General features: G+C 37.2%; 1 protein-coding gene across 1 annotated transcript; it reads right to left on the bottom strand.

The window, feature by feature from the left end:
* Nucleotides 1-4,700: 4,700 nt before the first annotated feature.
* Nucleotides 4,701-13,853, bottom strand: LOC113497510. The gene is made up of 2 exons (XM_026877086.1): nt 13,573-13,853; nt 4,701-5,128 (listed from the first exon to the last, which is right to left on the bottom strand). The coding sequence occupies exons 1-2, from the start codon at nt 13,762-13,764 to the stop codon at nt 4,988-4,990; spliced, it is 333 nt and encodes a 110-aa protein (XP_026732887.1). The 5' UTR covers nt 13,765-13,853; the 3' UTR covers nt 4,701-4,987.
* Between the last annotated feature and the right edge of the window lie 232 nt (nt 13,854-14,085).

Below are 14,085 nucleotides of genomic sequence, written 5' to 3'. Positions count from 1 at the left end.
TTTTCTATTTGTATTTTCATGTGAATCATAGTGCAACCAAATTAAATAGTACTTTTGAAAACCTTATCAAGACTGGCTTTATCCAGGTTTCAAACGCTATGTCATAACACACATGAACAACTTTTACGTAAAGGCTAGAAATGTCTCGAGAGTGTCGTAACAGTAGAGTCTGAAGCATATTGCCAGAGTTGCAGATCAGGCTCCTGCAGTGCGCACAAACAACGCTAAGTCCACAGTTTTTGATAGGAAATTAAAAAAAAAAAGATACTTATATTAATTACACATGAAACCTGTTAAAAAAAGCAAACACGTTGTAACCAATAGCACGAACATTGGCTCGAATTCAGATAAATGTAGGCAAGTAAATAAATAAACAACATTGTGGCCATTTCACGAATAGGATTGTTATCTACCTCCATTGTGTTGATTCATTTACATTTATCAAATAAGTAAACCAAACCGACGAATACGTAGGTAGGCATTACGAATCATTTTGCCCCAGCAAACGAATCCAGGCATAAATGATAGAAAGGTAATGGAATGACTTCTTTATTTCTTTATTAAGGATACTGCATTTCAACATAATGCTGTTTTGTATGTGCGGATGTTATTCTATCAACGTTTGCGTTTTCATTAGGATTTGTAATTTCCAGGTTGGGAAATTGCGGATCCGGTGAAGTCGCGTTGGCGTTGCACCCGTCAGCGTCACAAGCAGGCGGAAGGAAGACGGCGTGAGTGGTGAGGGGTGGCGGGGGGGGGGGCGAGGTGAGCACCTGACTACCACATGACTTACTGCATGTTCATTAACTGCACTTGACTTCTCAACTGTATTATCTCATTATAAGCTGTACAAGCGTAGCATGAGTATGACGCGTCAGACTTGCTTGAGAATCACTGTAAATCTTGTCGCCATTTCCCGATTGGGATTCTGTAGGTGAAGTATACTTGAATTAAAATAGAAAGTAATTTTGTTTCTACCTGACTGAATTAAAAGATTTTTATGAACGGAGGCTTTATAGTTGTAAATCAACATCACTGATATTTCAATATTAAAAATCGCATTAAACATTTATACAATATTGAAACTTAATAAATAATATAATAATTCTAGAACTCGTCTTCCAACATAAATGGAGTGGTTGAATGATCGCCGCAATAATATTTATTTTAAAACTTATTCAATTTCTGTGAAATTTCCTTTCGTGCCTGAAGCGATTAAAAGTAATACTTGTTATATTGCAGTATTCATTATTGAATTCAATAGTTTTTAATTTAGAAAATAGTTTATTTGAAAACTGAAATATAACTAGTCGAACAGCACAGGTATCTTCGCGTGAGAATAGTCGATATATTAATTTGAACAGAGCACATTGTTATACTCTCCGAAAGTGTTAAAATACATTATTAAACATCAAATACTATTAATGTTATTACTTTGTTTTCAGTTCGTTGAACAACAATTTAGGCAGCTGTATGATTTCATAGTAACTGTAGGTATCTGTGCTTGTGTTGCATATTAATTACGAGGTTAAAGCAGATTCTATCTATGTATTTTCGTTGACGCTGTCAAAGCGTTTGGGAGTGACATTTTCTAATTAAAACAAAATTGATCTGTTATGAATCTGTTGAGCGGACACGTAGGTATGTTTATGAAATTATTCAAGCTGACGGTAGACTGAGCAGTGTTCACAAATTACTTTAACATTTACGGATAGCACTCAAAGCTTCAGCTGTTTTAATAGGCTGTCGCAGTTAATTTTGTTTTTGTTGTTATCTTTAAAGCTTCGTCTTACACCTCTCCTTTGGGAATGGTGTACTTATTTAAATACGACGGTTTTCAGAAACAACAAGACCTTAATAGCAGAGTTGTTATCTTTTAATCAAAGTATTACTTTAATTTGATTGATTTTTAATAAAGGTTTATTCTCGCAGGGCTAAAGTTTTATCAAATCATGGTTATTAAATGACAACTTTATTTAAGATCCAGTTTTTTGTTGTGCTCATCATGTATTTTAAATGTACAAAATGCCAACTTTAAAAAATTTCAACGACACCATTAAGCAGCCCTGCATTTTTTTGTAATTATATAAAAAACTTGCCGACGAAACATTCCTCTCGTTGCGAACGCTTTATTAAATAGTTTTTACTGTTCTGAAACAAAATCCGAGCGATAGTAACGCAAATCCTATGTTTTATTCCAACATCAAAACCTTTGTATTGATAAATTGTATGAGCGTAGAATTCTATTAATCCCTTTCACAATACAGACCGTACTATAAATAAAAGGCGACGCTCGCATATATTTTAGAGATATTTAGTAATGTAGGTGTCTAATTATCTGTAGGCGGGTGTTGTAAAAGATATTTTGGCAATAAATTAGCGGAGACCCTTTGTATAGGCCGGGTGGCAGGGACTTTGGTCGGCGAGCGATAATAGGATCCCTGTCATCATACGTGTGCCGTTTATGCGTTATTACCTGTTGAACATTTGCCGCATGAAATTATTTCTGAGGGCAGCAAATGATAACGGTTAGGCTGTGACCCAATATGTACCTACTTGCCTTTCCATTGGTTTTTATATGGCCATGATAAGTTTGTTTTAAGGGTTGGAAGGTCGAACAAAGTCCTTGACGAAAGTCAACGGTTTGCTTGGTTCACAGTCCAAGCTTAGGGCTCTGTATTTGTACGTATAAACCATTGTTTTGAGTTGTTGTATGTCGCTTACGTCACTCTCTTATACAAGAGTCATAAATATATTATATACTGATGCAGATAGATAGATCGTGAAGTGGGTTTGAATCCGACAGGAAAATGAACAAGCGCATCAAATACGTCTTCCTCTTTATGAGTACAATGAACAATGAGTCATTAGCGTCTTCAATTTCTTATGGTTGAACAATACACTTTCATATTCCGATGACTACGTTTTTTTACATGATCACTAAAATATGGACCGTAATAAAATAATGCAAGGGAAAATGTTTGCATTATCAACTAATTAGCAATACCTATTAGAAAATGTTCACGTGAGTACCCATACATTTAATTATAAATAAATTACTAATAAAACAAAAGCTTTGCAACAGAGTTCTCGAGGTTCAAAGTAAAAAAAAGAAAATAAGATTAAAAAAGATCTTACAGTAATGAATCATTCATTTTGTTACGAAGATGGTGCATTGTGCAAGCAAAGTAGTCAGCTCGTTATCGAGCCGGACGCGAGTGCTGATGAGACACTAACGCATTTAGTAACTCCACCGTAGAAAATGCTTTAACTAATGTATCTTATATTTTTAAATAATATTTTGAATAAACACTCAAAAGTTAATTACGTGAAACAATTTAATTATAGAGCAAAAACTTGAAAACAAGATCACAGCAATATAAGGCGCCTCAGGCACTCAATTTTCATACTCTTTTTCCGAAATCCATGGTCGCGATCCAGATTAATATTTTATTTATCATTACACTTTTTTTGGTTGCCATTCCCACCCAAATAATAAAACGTAAACTTACTACTGAATCTCCGCTGTTTATCCATCCGTCTGTCAACAGGGTGAATCTCATGAACCGTGATAGGTCTACTGTTGAAATTTTCACAGACAGCATATTTGTGTTGCCGCTATAAAAACAAGGCTTTTTTTAAGAATAAAACAAATACCAATAAACTAGGTCATTATTTTCGTTGGTGGGTGACGCCTTCAAATGTATTTGTCATGTAACCGCATTGTTTTTGTTCAACCTGTTTGTACGGAACCATTGGTGCCATCAGCCTGACTCGAACTTGGCCGGTTCTTTTAATTACTTTCTTTAATGATGAAAAAGTGATGAACGATGATCAAAAAGTAGTAAATGTAATCGTATAGGTCAAATCTGCAATCGCGATACACAGACTAATGAAATCAATAATGACAGTATAAAGTTGTAATAAGATCCTGAGCGGGTAACGCGCCTTAGGACTGTATGACTGTACAGACCGATGTTATGTAAACAATTATCTAAGAACAAATCTAATAATTTTGAATAAACAGCTAAATTAACAAAAAGATGTAAACAATCGCATTCAAAATCTTATTCATAAAATTTTGAAAGAACAAAGCTGAAGAAAGTTGTTTGTCTTCGCCTAATTAGCGTTAGGTAAAAAGCTTGCTGGATAAAGCGTTGCAGGTAGTTTTTATAAGAGATACGAAGGGTTGATTGCTGGCCTATATCATTAGTAAAGGTGCATTTCTTGACCGTAGACGCGTGATAATTCGCTCCCTCCGACGCAGCTGATGCAAATGTACGCTTCGTATTGACGCGTGGGCGCGTTGACTGACGAACAATAACTCGGTTACGATCCACAGAAATGTACCTTAAATGTCGTAGCACAGTTTGTTAATGCACAGCAATTGTGCGGGACATCATTCGGCAATCAGCCTCGCTAAATGAAGATTTCCTGTTGTGGTCTCCAGTTGACCAAGGCGGGTGACATCACTCGGCGTGCTCGCAATATTTTCCTCCCAACATTTTCCTCACAATACGGACGTAACCTTGGTGCATAATTTGATTGTGTTTTATTTTATTATGCGAGTACACACATAAACGTATACAGAAATAACAATACTATGATAATAGTATCTTTTATCTTGATTTCAAATTATCTCTTGAAGTAGGAACTACTTGTTTTTAATTATGTTTTTGTTGATTAAAAAAGGCTTTGAGTACTGGGTAATAAGTGTAATATAGCATGTTTTTTATTGTTCAGTTCAAATTATGAGTGTTGTTTATCGTCTTGTATTTGATAATTGCTCTACTTGTGGGGTTATTCCTGACTACATCGATTAGTTCTGTATGGACACAAGTAAAAACTACCTTTTTATTATCAGATAGTTTAATATATAAACTTTCTGACAAATATTTTTTGTAAGAATAAACAAATTAATGACGTATTTCTAAACAAATATAACTTAAGCATAGTTAATAGTTAAGGGAGTCTTGACTTTGGCTGTTCAGACGTAGATCTCGATCTGGTAGTTGAGGCCCGATCCTCGGTCGCTCTTCAGCCTAATGTTGGCGTATGAGAAGCCGACTCCGCCGGCAGTCACGCTGGGGATCGCATCAGTGTGGTCCAAGTCCCGGAGAATTATGCCCTGGAAAATACGAATACGAATTAAAGCGAGGTTTAAAAAAAAACATTTACAAATGGTATGCACCGTTTTTAGGCATTGTTTTTATAAGATTTTGTTCTAAGAATTATTTAAAATATATGCTTATTATAAATTATTTTTTATAATTCGAATCCTATGATAGAATCAAAAGGTAAAGAATCGTATGAAACACCTTCAAGCGATATTCTCTAAGGGGTTAGCAACCTTGCAGGTACCGTAATAAAAGACCCACATTCCGTTAACGACGGTTTTGAGTCTCACATTATATAGGTTAACTTATTGCCCTATATCGGCACAGTTTCTAACCCTGGACACTCTGAGCACCAACTAAAAGTTCCTAAAAGGAAAACCTAATTACACATTCCGCGAACTGGAATCGAGTCCAGGACCTCGCAGTCGACTGAACCTTTGGGAATAATGAGGTTACATTATTAAATGCTCACAAAACTTAATTACACCTGCTGTGAACTGCTGTTCGGTTGAATAAATGTACGATGTTATGAATTACGCTTTGTGGTACACAAATACTCGAATATCATGAATATTTCAGTTCGGAATTCAGATTCCGGAAAAAGCGGTTTACTTTATGTAGTGCTAATGAAATACTAGCATTATGTAATTTAATACTTAGAGGTGAACAGTAATGTCACGTCACTAGCACTGAAGTATAAAGAGATGACGAGAACTCTAGGTCCTGAACGTCGTTCTCTACCGACTGTCATCCAAACTTTGACGTCACAGATTTGAGTTTAAGTTAGGAACATTTAAGCATCCCTATTAAAGTCAGGGAACGAGTATGTGTTCAACGTTTACCAAAGTTATTTGATATTGCAGGTTAGATTTAAATCGATTTTAGGCGGCTTTACCGGATTCTAAATGCCGTTCGGATATGGAGCTAACGTAAAATCTCGTGTTTTATTTTTGTTATATGTCTCACAAAATCTACCTACACGTACAACCATAGTCATATTTTTATTATACGATCATGAAGAAATGCGACTTCGACTTACAGATTACTGACATTTAAGGATTGAGGGGTTGGGAGGGGGTCAAGGCTTCTCTGACCAACAAGAGGTCTAGTTTACGTTGCTTGTCCTTAATGTTCTAGCTGTGTTATTCTTGAAGTCTACCAACATTGGCTATAACCCCTTTAAATGACAGTATTGAATCCTTTCTTTTTGACATTACGTACCTATTATAATAATAATAATAATAATCTTTATTTCAGAACAATGTCCATACATAATTACAAAATAATAAGATTTATAGTAAAATTTGTGCGCGTATAAATGCTTTCAGGATGTCTGAGTCCTGCTTTTCCGCAATAACCTGCAGGATGCTGTTGGTGCTGCTCCTGACCCTGCTCAGTAGTGATACGAGCCGCTTGCGTATTACCGCGTGGAAGCCGTCTACCCTGGCTTCCGCAAACATACCGGAGGCACTGCAAAAACGGGGCAACCCCAACAACATCCTAAACCCGTTGTTATATTGGACACGTAAGGCATTGAGCGTCCTCTGCGTATATCTGAACCACAGGCTGCACGTGTAGAAAGTCTGACAGTAGGCTTTAAATAGAGTGACTTTAACTTGTTTACTACAACGCACAAACCTGCGGGCCAGCATATTACTTCTAACCGCCAATGCCCTACGTTCCCGTTCTATGTCAACCTGGTCCTCAAGGTCCTCTGTAACGTAATGTCCAAGATATTTAAACTTTTCTACCCGCTTTAGTTCAATGCCATTTAGCTTTATTGCGGGCACATTCAATGTACATTTACCGGGGGCCTTGAAAACCATGTACTCGCTCTTCTTAGCATTGTACATCAATCCATGCTGAATGCTATATGTTTCACATATTGCAAGCAACTGCCTCATTGCACTTACAGTTGGGGTCAGCAGCACCATGTCGTCTGCGTAACTAAAGTTGTTCATACAAATGTTGTCAATCCAGCATCCCACTCGTGTGCTGCTGAGCCCAACTATAAGCTCATTCACGTACAAGTTGAAGAGCCTAGGAGAACTCAAACCACCTTGTCTCACCCCGCACTCCAACCTGTACGTGTCCGAGAAGGCATTTGCCCACCTTACATAATTATTCTGGTTTTGGTACCAGAAATGAAAAATCCGTTGTACCTGTGTAGGCACGCGGGTTTTCTTGAGTTTCTCCCATAACAAGTCATACGACACAAGGTCAAATGCCTTGGAGAGGTCAAGAAAGCATGCATACACAGGTGTACTTCTTTCCGTGTAGTATTGGACAGTGTGCTTCAGACTCAGAATTGCGCTTTCAGTGGAAAGTCCCGCGCGAAAACCAAACTGAGCATCATGAATATTAATATTTTTATCAAGTTCTGAGTCGAGCACACTGTCCAACACCTTGGCCACAATTGTAGCCAAGGAAATCGGTCGGTAATTGTTCTTATCAGACAAATCTCCAGTTTTATTTTTAACTATTGGTACTACGATGGTTTTCATAAGGTCTATAGGCAAGTACGAGTGATTCAGACATAAGGTAAAGAACATTGCCAGCACACGCGGTAAATGAACACCAGCGTATTTTAGATGCTCGATACTGAGTCCATCATGACCCGGTGACTTGCCCCTAGACATGCTACTCACAATTTGTCGAACTTGTTTAGCAGACACCCTATACAATTCACCGGTCATGGTGGACCCAGGATCTGCAGACGAAGAACCCAGTGGAGACTTAGTGGTAAAATGTTCTCTAAACAGTTCAGCTATATCTCTGCTATCACTCGCACTTCCCACGCTCACTGGAAGGCCAGTCTTATGATTTAAACTGTTGGTTGCTTTCCAAAAATCACTAAAGTTTTTAGAAGCACGACATTCCGAAATAATTTCCATTTTTATCTGTTCTTTGTTATTGTGACACCACTTTAATCTATTTTTAAATAATTTGCGACTTTCACACATTTCTTCATATATAGTACCGGATTGTGGCCTATCCTGAGAAACCCAGTATAAAAATTTACTCCTAGCTTCCCTGTGAGCTTCACATACATGCTTATTCCATCCTATTACATGTTTTTTCTTACGCGAGTGAGATTTAGTTTCACAAGTGTTAATGGCTGAGTCTGTTAATGCTATTATTATATCCTTATATAGTTTATCTAGACAATTTCTATGTTCCTTACAATTACAAATATCATAACTACATTCTCTTAATTCAACAGGAAAATCTATTAATTTCAGTTTACTATTGCACAATTTGGTATAGCTTTTTATTTGTTCTTTAGTTCTATAGCCCCAAACAGCTTTATTTTTTATATTTTTATTATAATTACTATTTTTACATATAATTGCACTTAATTCACACTCAATGACTAGGGGCAAATGATCAGACCAAAACGTGTCATAATTAATAAATACATTCTTAATAGTTTGTTTGGCAGAATGACTAGTAACACAGTGATCGAGCCACCTCACACACCCGTGAGCCTCGCTTATAAATGTATAATTACTTAATACACTTCCTAACACATCTATATCCACACAGGACCATTGTTGGTCCATACATAAATTAATTAGCTCGTTACCGAACAGTTCTCCCGGATGAGCATTAAAATCTCCTAGTACGTAAATAGATTCTATAGCGTAATGATCAACTATCGCACATACCTCGCCAAAACATGTCGTAAACTCCTCCAAATTGTCTATTCCATTTGTCGGCATGTAAACACTAAACACAAGAAATGCGCGGTCTTTCATAGACACTTTTATTGCACTGATACGCGGATTATTGCACTCGATAACAGTCACCTCTTTGAACACACTTTTACGCCACAGTATTGCCACGCCACCGTAAGGTCTTCCTTTCAAAACACCGTTTGAAATATCCACTGCTGACGTGCCCGTGTATGCGAACTCCTGGTCAACAGTGCCCAGTATCGGTATGTCATAGGGAAGTAGCCAGGTCTCTTGTAAGGCTATGATATCCGCCGACTGACACAATTTTCTGACACAATCAATTGATCTTTTTATCGACTTACAGTTAAAACTGACAAATTTAAATAAAGTAGTTGTTGCAGTTGTATTTGTTTGTATACCCATTATTAATTGTTTTGTATCACATCACTATTCACAACATTGTTTTCGGCCTTCTTAGTTTTATTAAAGTAAACAAAGCGCCTAAAAGACACACCTTCTGGCCACAGACTATCATCTAAAAACATTGCGAGCTTGTGGTGTGGTACAAAGATTTTAAATGCATTATAATTTCTTTCCTTTTGCATTATAATTTTCTTTATTGTTACTGCAGTTTGAGTCTTTGACAGAATGTAGTCAGCAATGTCGCTGTCAGTAACTTCTTTAGCTACACGGGATATAAATAATGGAATATTTATTTCCGCAGCTTTAAATTTCATATCCACATCCGAAGCCGCTTTTCCTCTACTTCCTGCAAACTTGTACTTTGGCTTCTTTTTTTGTACAATTGTCCATCCATTCTTCTCTTCTTTATCTGGTTGTATTTTCTCGCTTCCGCTTATCGCTTGTGATATAGACCGCGCCGTCTCCGGTACGACACTCGGGCGCTCAGGATTCGCGCGCTTGCGTTGCACCTGTGTCGAAACCGCGGTTGAGGCCTCCACGCGCGTGCTTGTATGTGAGAGAGCGAGAGACCGATTGATGCATTCCGCGTATGACAGGGACGGAGTATCATCGCTTTGCTCGCGACAACCCGCCAACGACTGCGTCATCGCTATGTTTTGCTTTTCTGTATTGTGAGGTAGATCAGTTATTGTACAATCCAATGTTTGGTGTTTGGACTGCTCAATATGTAATTTTAAATCATCTAACTGTTTGTTAGTCACGTAGGAATCCTTAATAATCTTTAGTTCGTTTTGCAACAACAAAATATCCTTCAGAAGTTTACTTGCATCCAGATGATCAAACGATATTGGTGGTAATTTATGTAGTTCCCGAGCAACAAATATGGGTACTAATTCCGGATCTGTTTCTTTAAATAATGTAATTATATCAGCAAGATCCCTCTGTGATTTTCCTTCTCTCTTACGCGAAATTTTACGTCTTGTAGTAGTGATCGAATCGAAAAGCAAGTTTTTAGCCGCTTCAATCTCCTCTTCAGAAAAACTTGTGACACACAATCTCATTAAGCTTTCCTCATCCATAACATCCATTTTGTTCTGGACATAGGCTAACACCTCACATATCACAATGTTACAGTTATTGCACTTAATTACTTTCGAGTTCGACGTCATTTTTCTAGCACCGTAGGTGAATGACGCGACCGCACCTCACGCGTACCCGCGGGTCACTGACTATTTTATAAAAATGACCTTGACATCAGCAAAGACTATCTCAATGGCAATGCCAATTGGAGAATTAAATGTATATCCATGAATGTGTCATAAAGCTTGCAACACCCACATTATGTCAAGGTGGACAGTCCCAACCGGTTATATTAATGCCGACATGTACATATGATTCAGTGTCGAAGTGTACCATACCTACTGGTATTCCCCGACAGCTAATCTAAATACAATAGTTAATGTTATCACATTGTAACGGGCAGCTAATAGTTTAATGATCCGTGATTTTCCTACTTAAAAATGCATAAGACATTAACACAGTTTTAATTTTGACTTATATGACACTACAAACGAATCGCGAATGGGAACACAGAGGTTATCAAGTACCTACTTGAATAGTCTAGATATTTTCAGTGAAACAAATGAATCTACTTTTTATAATACGTATGAATAATCTTGTCAACTACGTCGCTTGACGTAACTTATTGAAACGGTTTGAAGTGTGAATCACGGAAATACATACCTAACTGTAGTACTTACGTACATGAATATTTTCTATGACTGTTATTGTTTATTGTATCAACATACCTACATGAATTCTCTAGCTCTATTTATTGTATATCGCTAGTCACGTTTTGCTCAATACAATTTTCTCTTAGCACTTCAATTGTATAATAGGAATAATATGGCTAGGTTCTTTTGTCGTCAAAATATCTAAAGTAGGTCTTGTCCTGTCTAAACAAAAAATATAAAACGAATAAGCGTTTTAAAACTCCTGCAAAAAAATCCTGTTTATCATATAAATCGTTGTGAAGTTTAAAAAAACATAAAACTAAAAATGAATTATTTAAGAGTTTACGAAAACGAAACACTTTCAAACAAAAACTAAAAAACAAAGTCAGTTCGATTTTTTATAAAGCTTCATAGTTTTGATTTGATACACGTGGAAAGAAACAAGCAACGAGTTCGTAATTGTCACAGCCGGCCATGATCAAATTGAGATAAATGCGATGATTCATGTATACAAATGATGTATTATAACAATTCACACCAGAAAGAGATGGGAACCATTTTATAGTATTATATTTCTACTCATCATTCGTTCATTGTTTAACGTTATGCTGTTATGTAAAATTTTGAATTCTTCTTTACCGTGTGAATATTCAAATTCAAATTTTCCGATTGAATCTTTAAACATCAATTTAAGTTAATAAATTGTGCCGATAAATGTGTAGAAACCGAGAAAAGCCGTTCTACGCCCTGCAGTGCGCTGCGCCAGTTGCCTGCCAATTGAGCGAACATCAGTGCTAACTAGTAACCAGTTCTAGTTTTAGATTTTTACTAGAATAGTTGTAAATGTCGTCAAAACCGGTTAAATGCAACATGACAGGCAACTGTTAAATCAGGGGCGACGATCAACGCTCCCGCAGCAAACCACATTACCACGAGTTAATAAGCCTGATTGTGGTTGTATTGAAACTAAAATCTATTCAATCGTTCAGTTTGGAACACATTAGTCAACATCTAAAGTGTGAAAATCCATCATATATTACGAGAGCTAACGTGACTCTCTAGTATGCTTCAAATAAAATATATGCGCATCGCAAGACAAATGGAAATGAAATGCAGGCTTTAATTTAACGCATATTTTAGGCCCCTGCGGCCCGCGTGGGGTCGCAGCCAACGTGAGTATACGGAGTATTTAGTTCACCACCTTAGCGCTCGGGCGCAGCGCTTCAGCATTTTTGTGAAGATACCAACTCTACGCTATGAATAACTACCGAGGGTTTCGTCGCAATAAAAATATTTTTGCGTATCCTACTTTGGTAGCGATGAAAATGTGAAACGACAAATAATTGAATATAGAAATTTCTTGAACCCTATCACAGAATTGTGACAGTTATTTGAATAAAAACCCCAATGAAAAATGGTTACTAATACGAATGCTGCCGAGATGATCTAGGTTACTGTATGCAAAACAATCTTTTAACCTAGAGACTAACTAGTGTAGGTGTAGTGTCCTTAAAATAAGATATAGCGAGATTAGCCGATCGGTTTGCTGACAGTACACTTTACGTCAAGGTAGTAATATACTGTTTGCTTTGGTTCCAAGAAATAGTAAGGCTCTGCAAGCGCAATCGGTAAAGATAATCGAACTATGTTCATGTTGGGGTCGTTCACATTTAGAGTTTACTGCGTGAAGCGATCTTGGTTGCTGACTCGTGATAAATTCAAGGAAGAGACTCGCAAAGACTTGTGCTGTAGCGCTCTAATGCGGCACAAAATACAACGCGCATTCCTTTCGAGAGCGGTACCTCTACAAAAAGTTCGGAATGTATTGCAATTAGCTGTGTACAAGGCCTGTGGCATAAAATACAAACACCTCATGACTTATGTACGAAGTACTTATAAAATATATCGCAGTGTTTGTTCCAGATTTCAACTAGTTATGACTGGAATTAAAACAATGGAGTGCTCGTGGTTACCTAGCATCTAGAGCAAACACAACGTTACGACATATTACAAGAGTGTGGGACACAACACGCTGATAAGTCTTAATTGGTTAAACAGTTTCCAGAAGTGACTCATTAGGAGTATGTTATACACACACATGTTGTAAACAAATAACGGTATCAGCTATTTGATAGCTTGACCCAACAGAAATTAGAGATTAAGGAATCATCATTGTCGTGAATAGGTTTTGATTTAAGAGTTCAGTTAAGAATTTCAAAGCAAAATTGGTACCCAGTTACACCCTGTTCACTAGATTATTATAATAAACACGTTTCTATTTTCTTGGTGTAGTCCCGGCTGTGGCGCTCCACGCTAGTTTACAATTTGTTGTGCCAGCTGACGCATACGAAAATATTAATAAATAAGTTTGTTGCAAGTTCGAAGCAAACTAGTTTCATTCAGAGAATCCTGACCAAGACCTGCACTTGTAATTGATTTAGTTCTGAGAATACATTATTAATAGAGCAGGTTGCTTTGAGATTTGTGATGGGCAATTAAAATTTGTAGAAAAATACGTCTAAGTTATCTTTTGCTACCTTAAAAATGTCATGAGGTACTAGATACAAGTAAACAAGTACCTAATTAAATCTAAATTTCTTATTAAATTCACAATCTTGTTACCTTGATAATCTGTTGTCCGGGGTCTGAGAAGAACACCTCCTTAACTCGTTTCTTGAGTGGGATGGCATTGTACTCGGCTTTTTGCTGATGTATCAATCTGTTGTTGAAACTGGAGCCCACAATCAGGTCTTTACAATAGCTGACACAAACGAACGACAGCAGAACAACGAGTAATATAGGCGCGGTCTTCATGTTGCTTGTTATGTGAGTAACGTATTAGGTAATGCGCTCCGGTCAGTGGATGCCGATCGACTGGTTAATTCGCCTTTGCGTCGTTCATACAAAAACCTGTTAACCTTATAGTGTGAGCAAGCGGAAAAAAGTGTTTAGGTGTTAAACAAGGGCTCTCGTGACGCGACACAAACACACTACTCATACCTGGACACGCACTATTGATTTAACCAAACTTACCGCTAATCACGGGAGTATTTTAACCAAATTTAGTCATAGCATTTGTAGTCACGCCTGTTCCCTTTCAATACTATATAATATACTTAAAATATAGGCCACTAA

Source organism: Trichoplusia ni, chromosome 9 (assembly GCF_003590095.1).
Source record: "Trichoplusia ni isolate ovarian cell line Hi5 chromosome 9, tn1, whole genome shotgun sequence".
NCBI lineage: Eukaryota > Metazoa > Arthropoda > Insecta > Lepidoptera > Noctuidae > Trichoplusia > Trichoplusia ni.
This window is presented reverse-complemented; position numbering and strand designations above follow the sequence as displayed.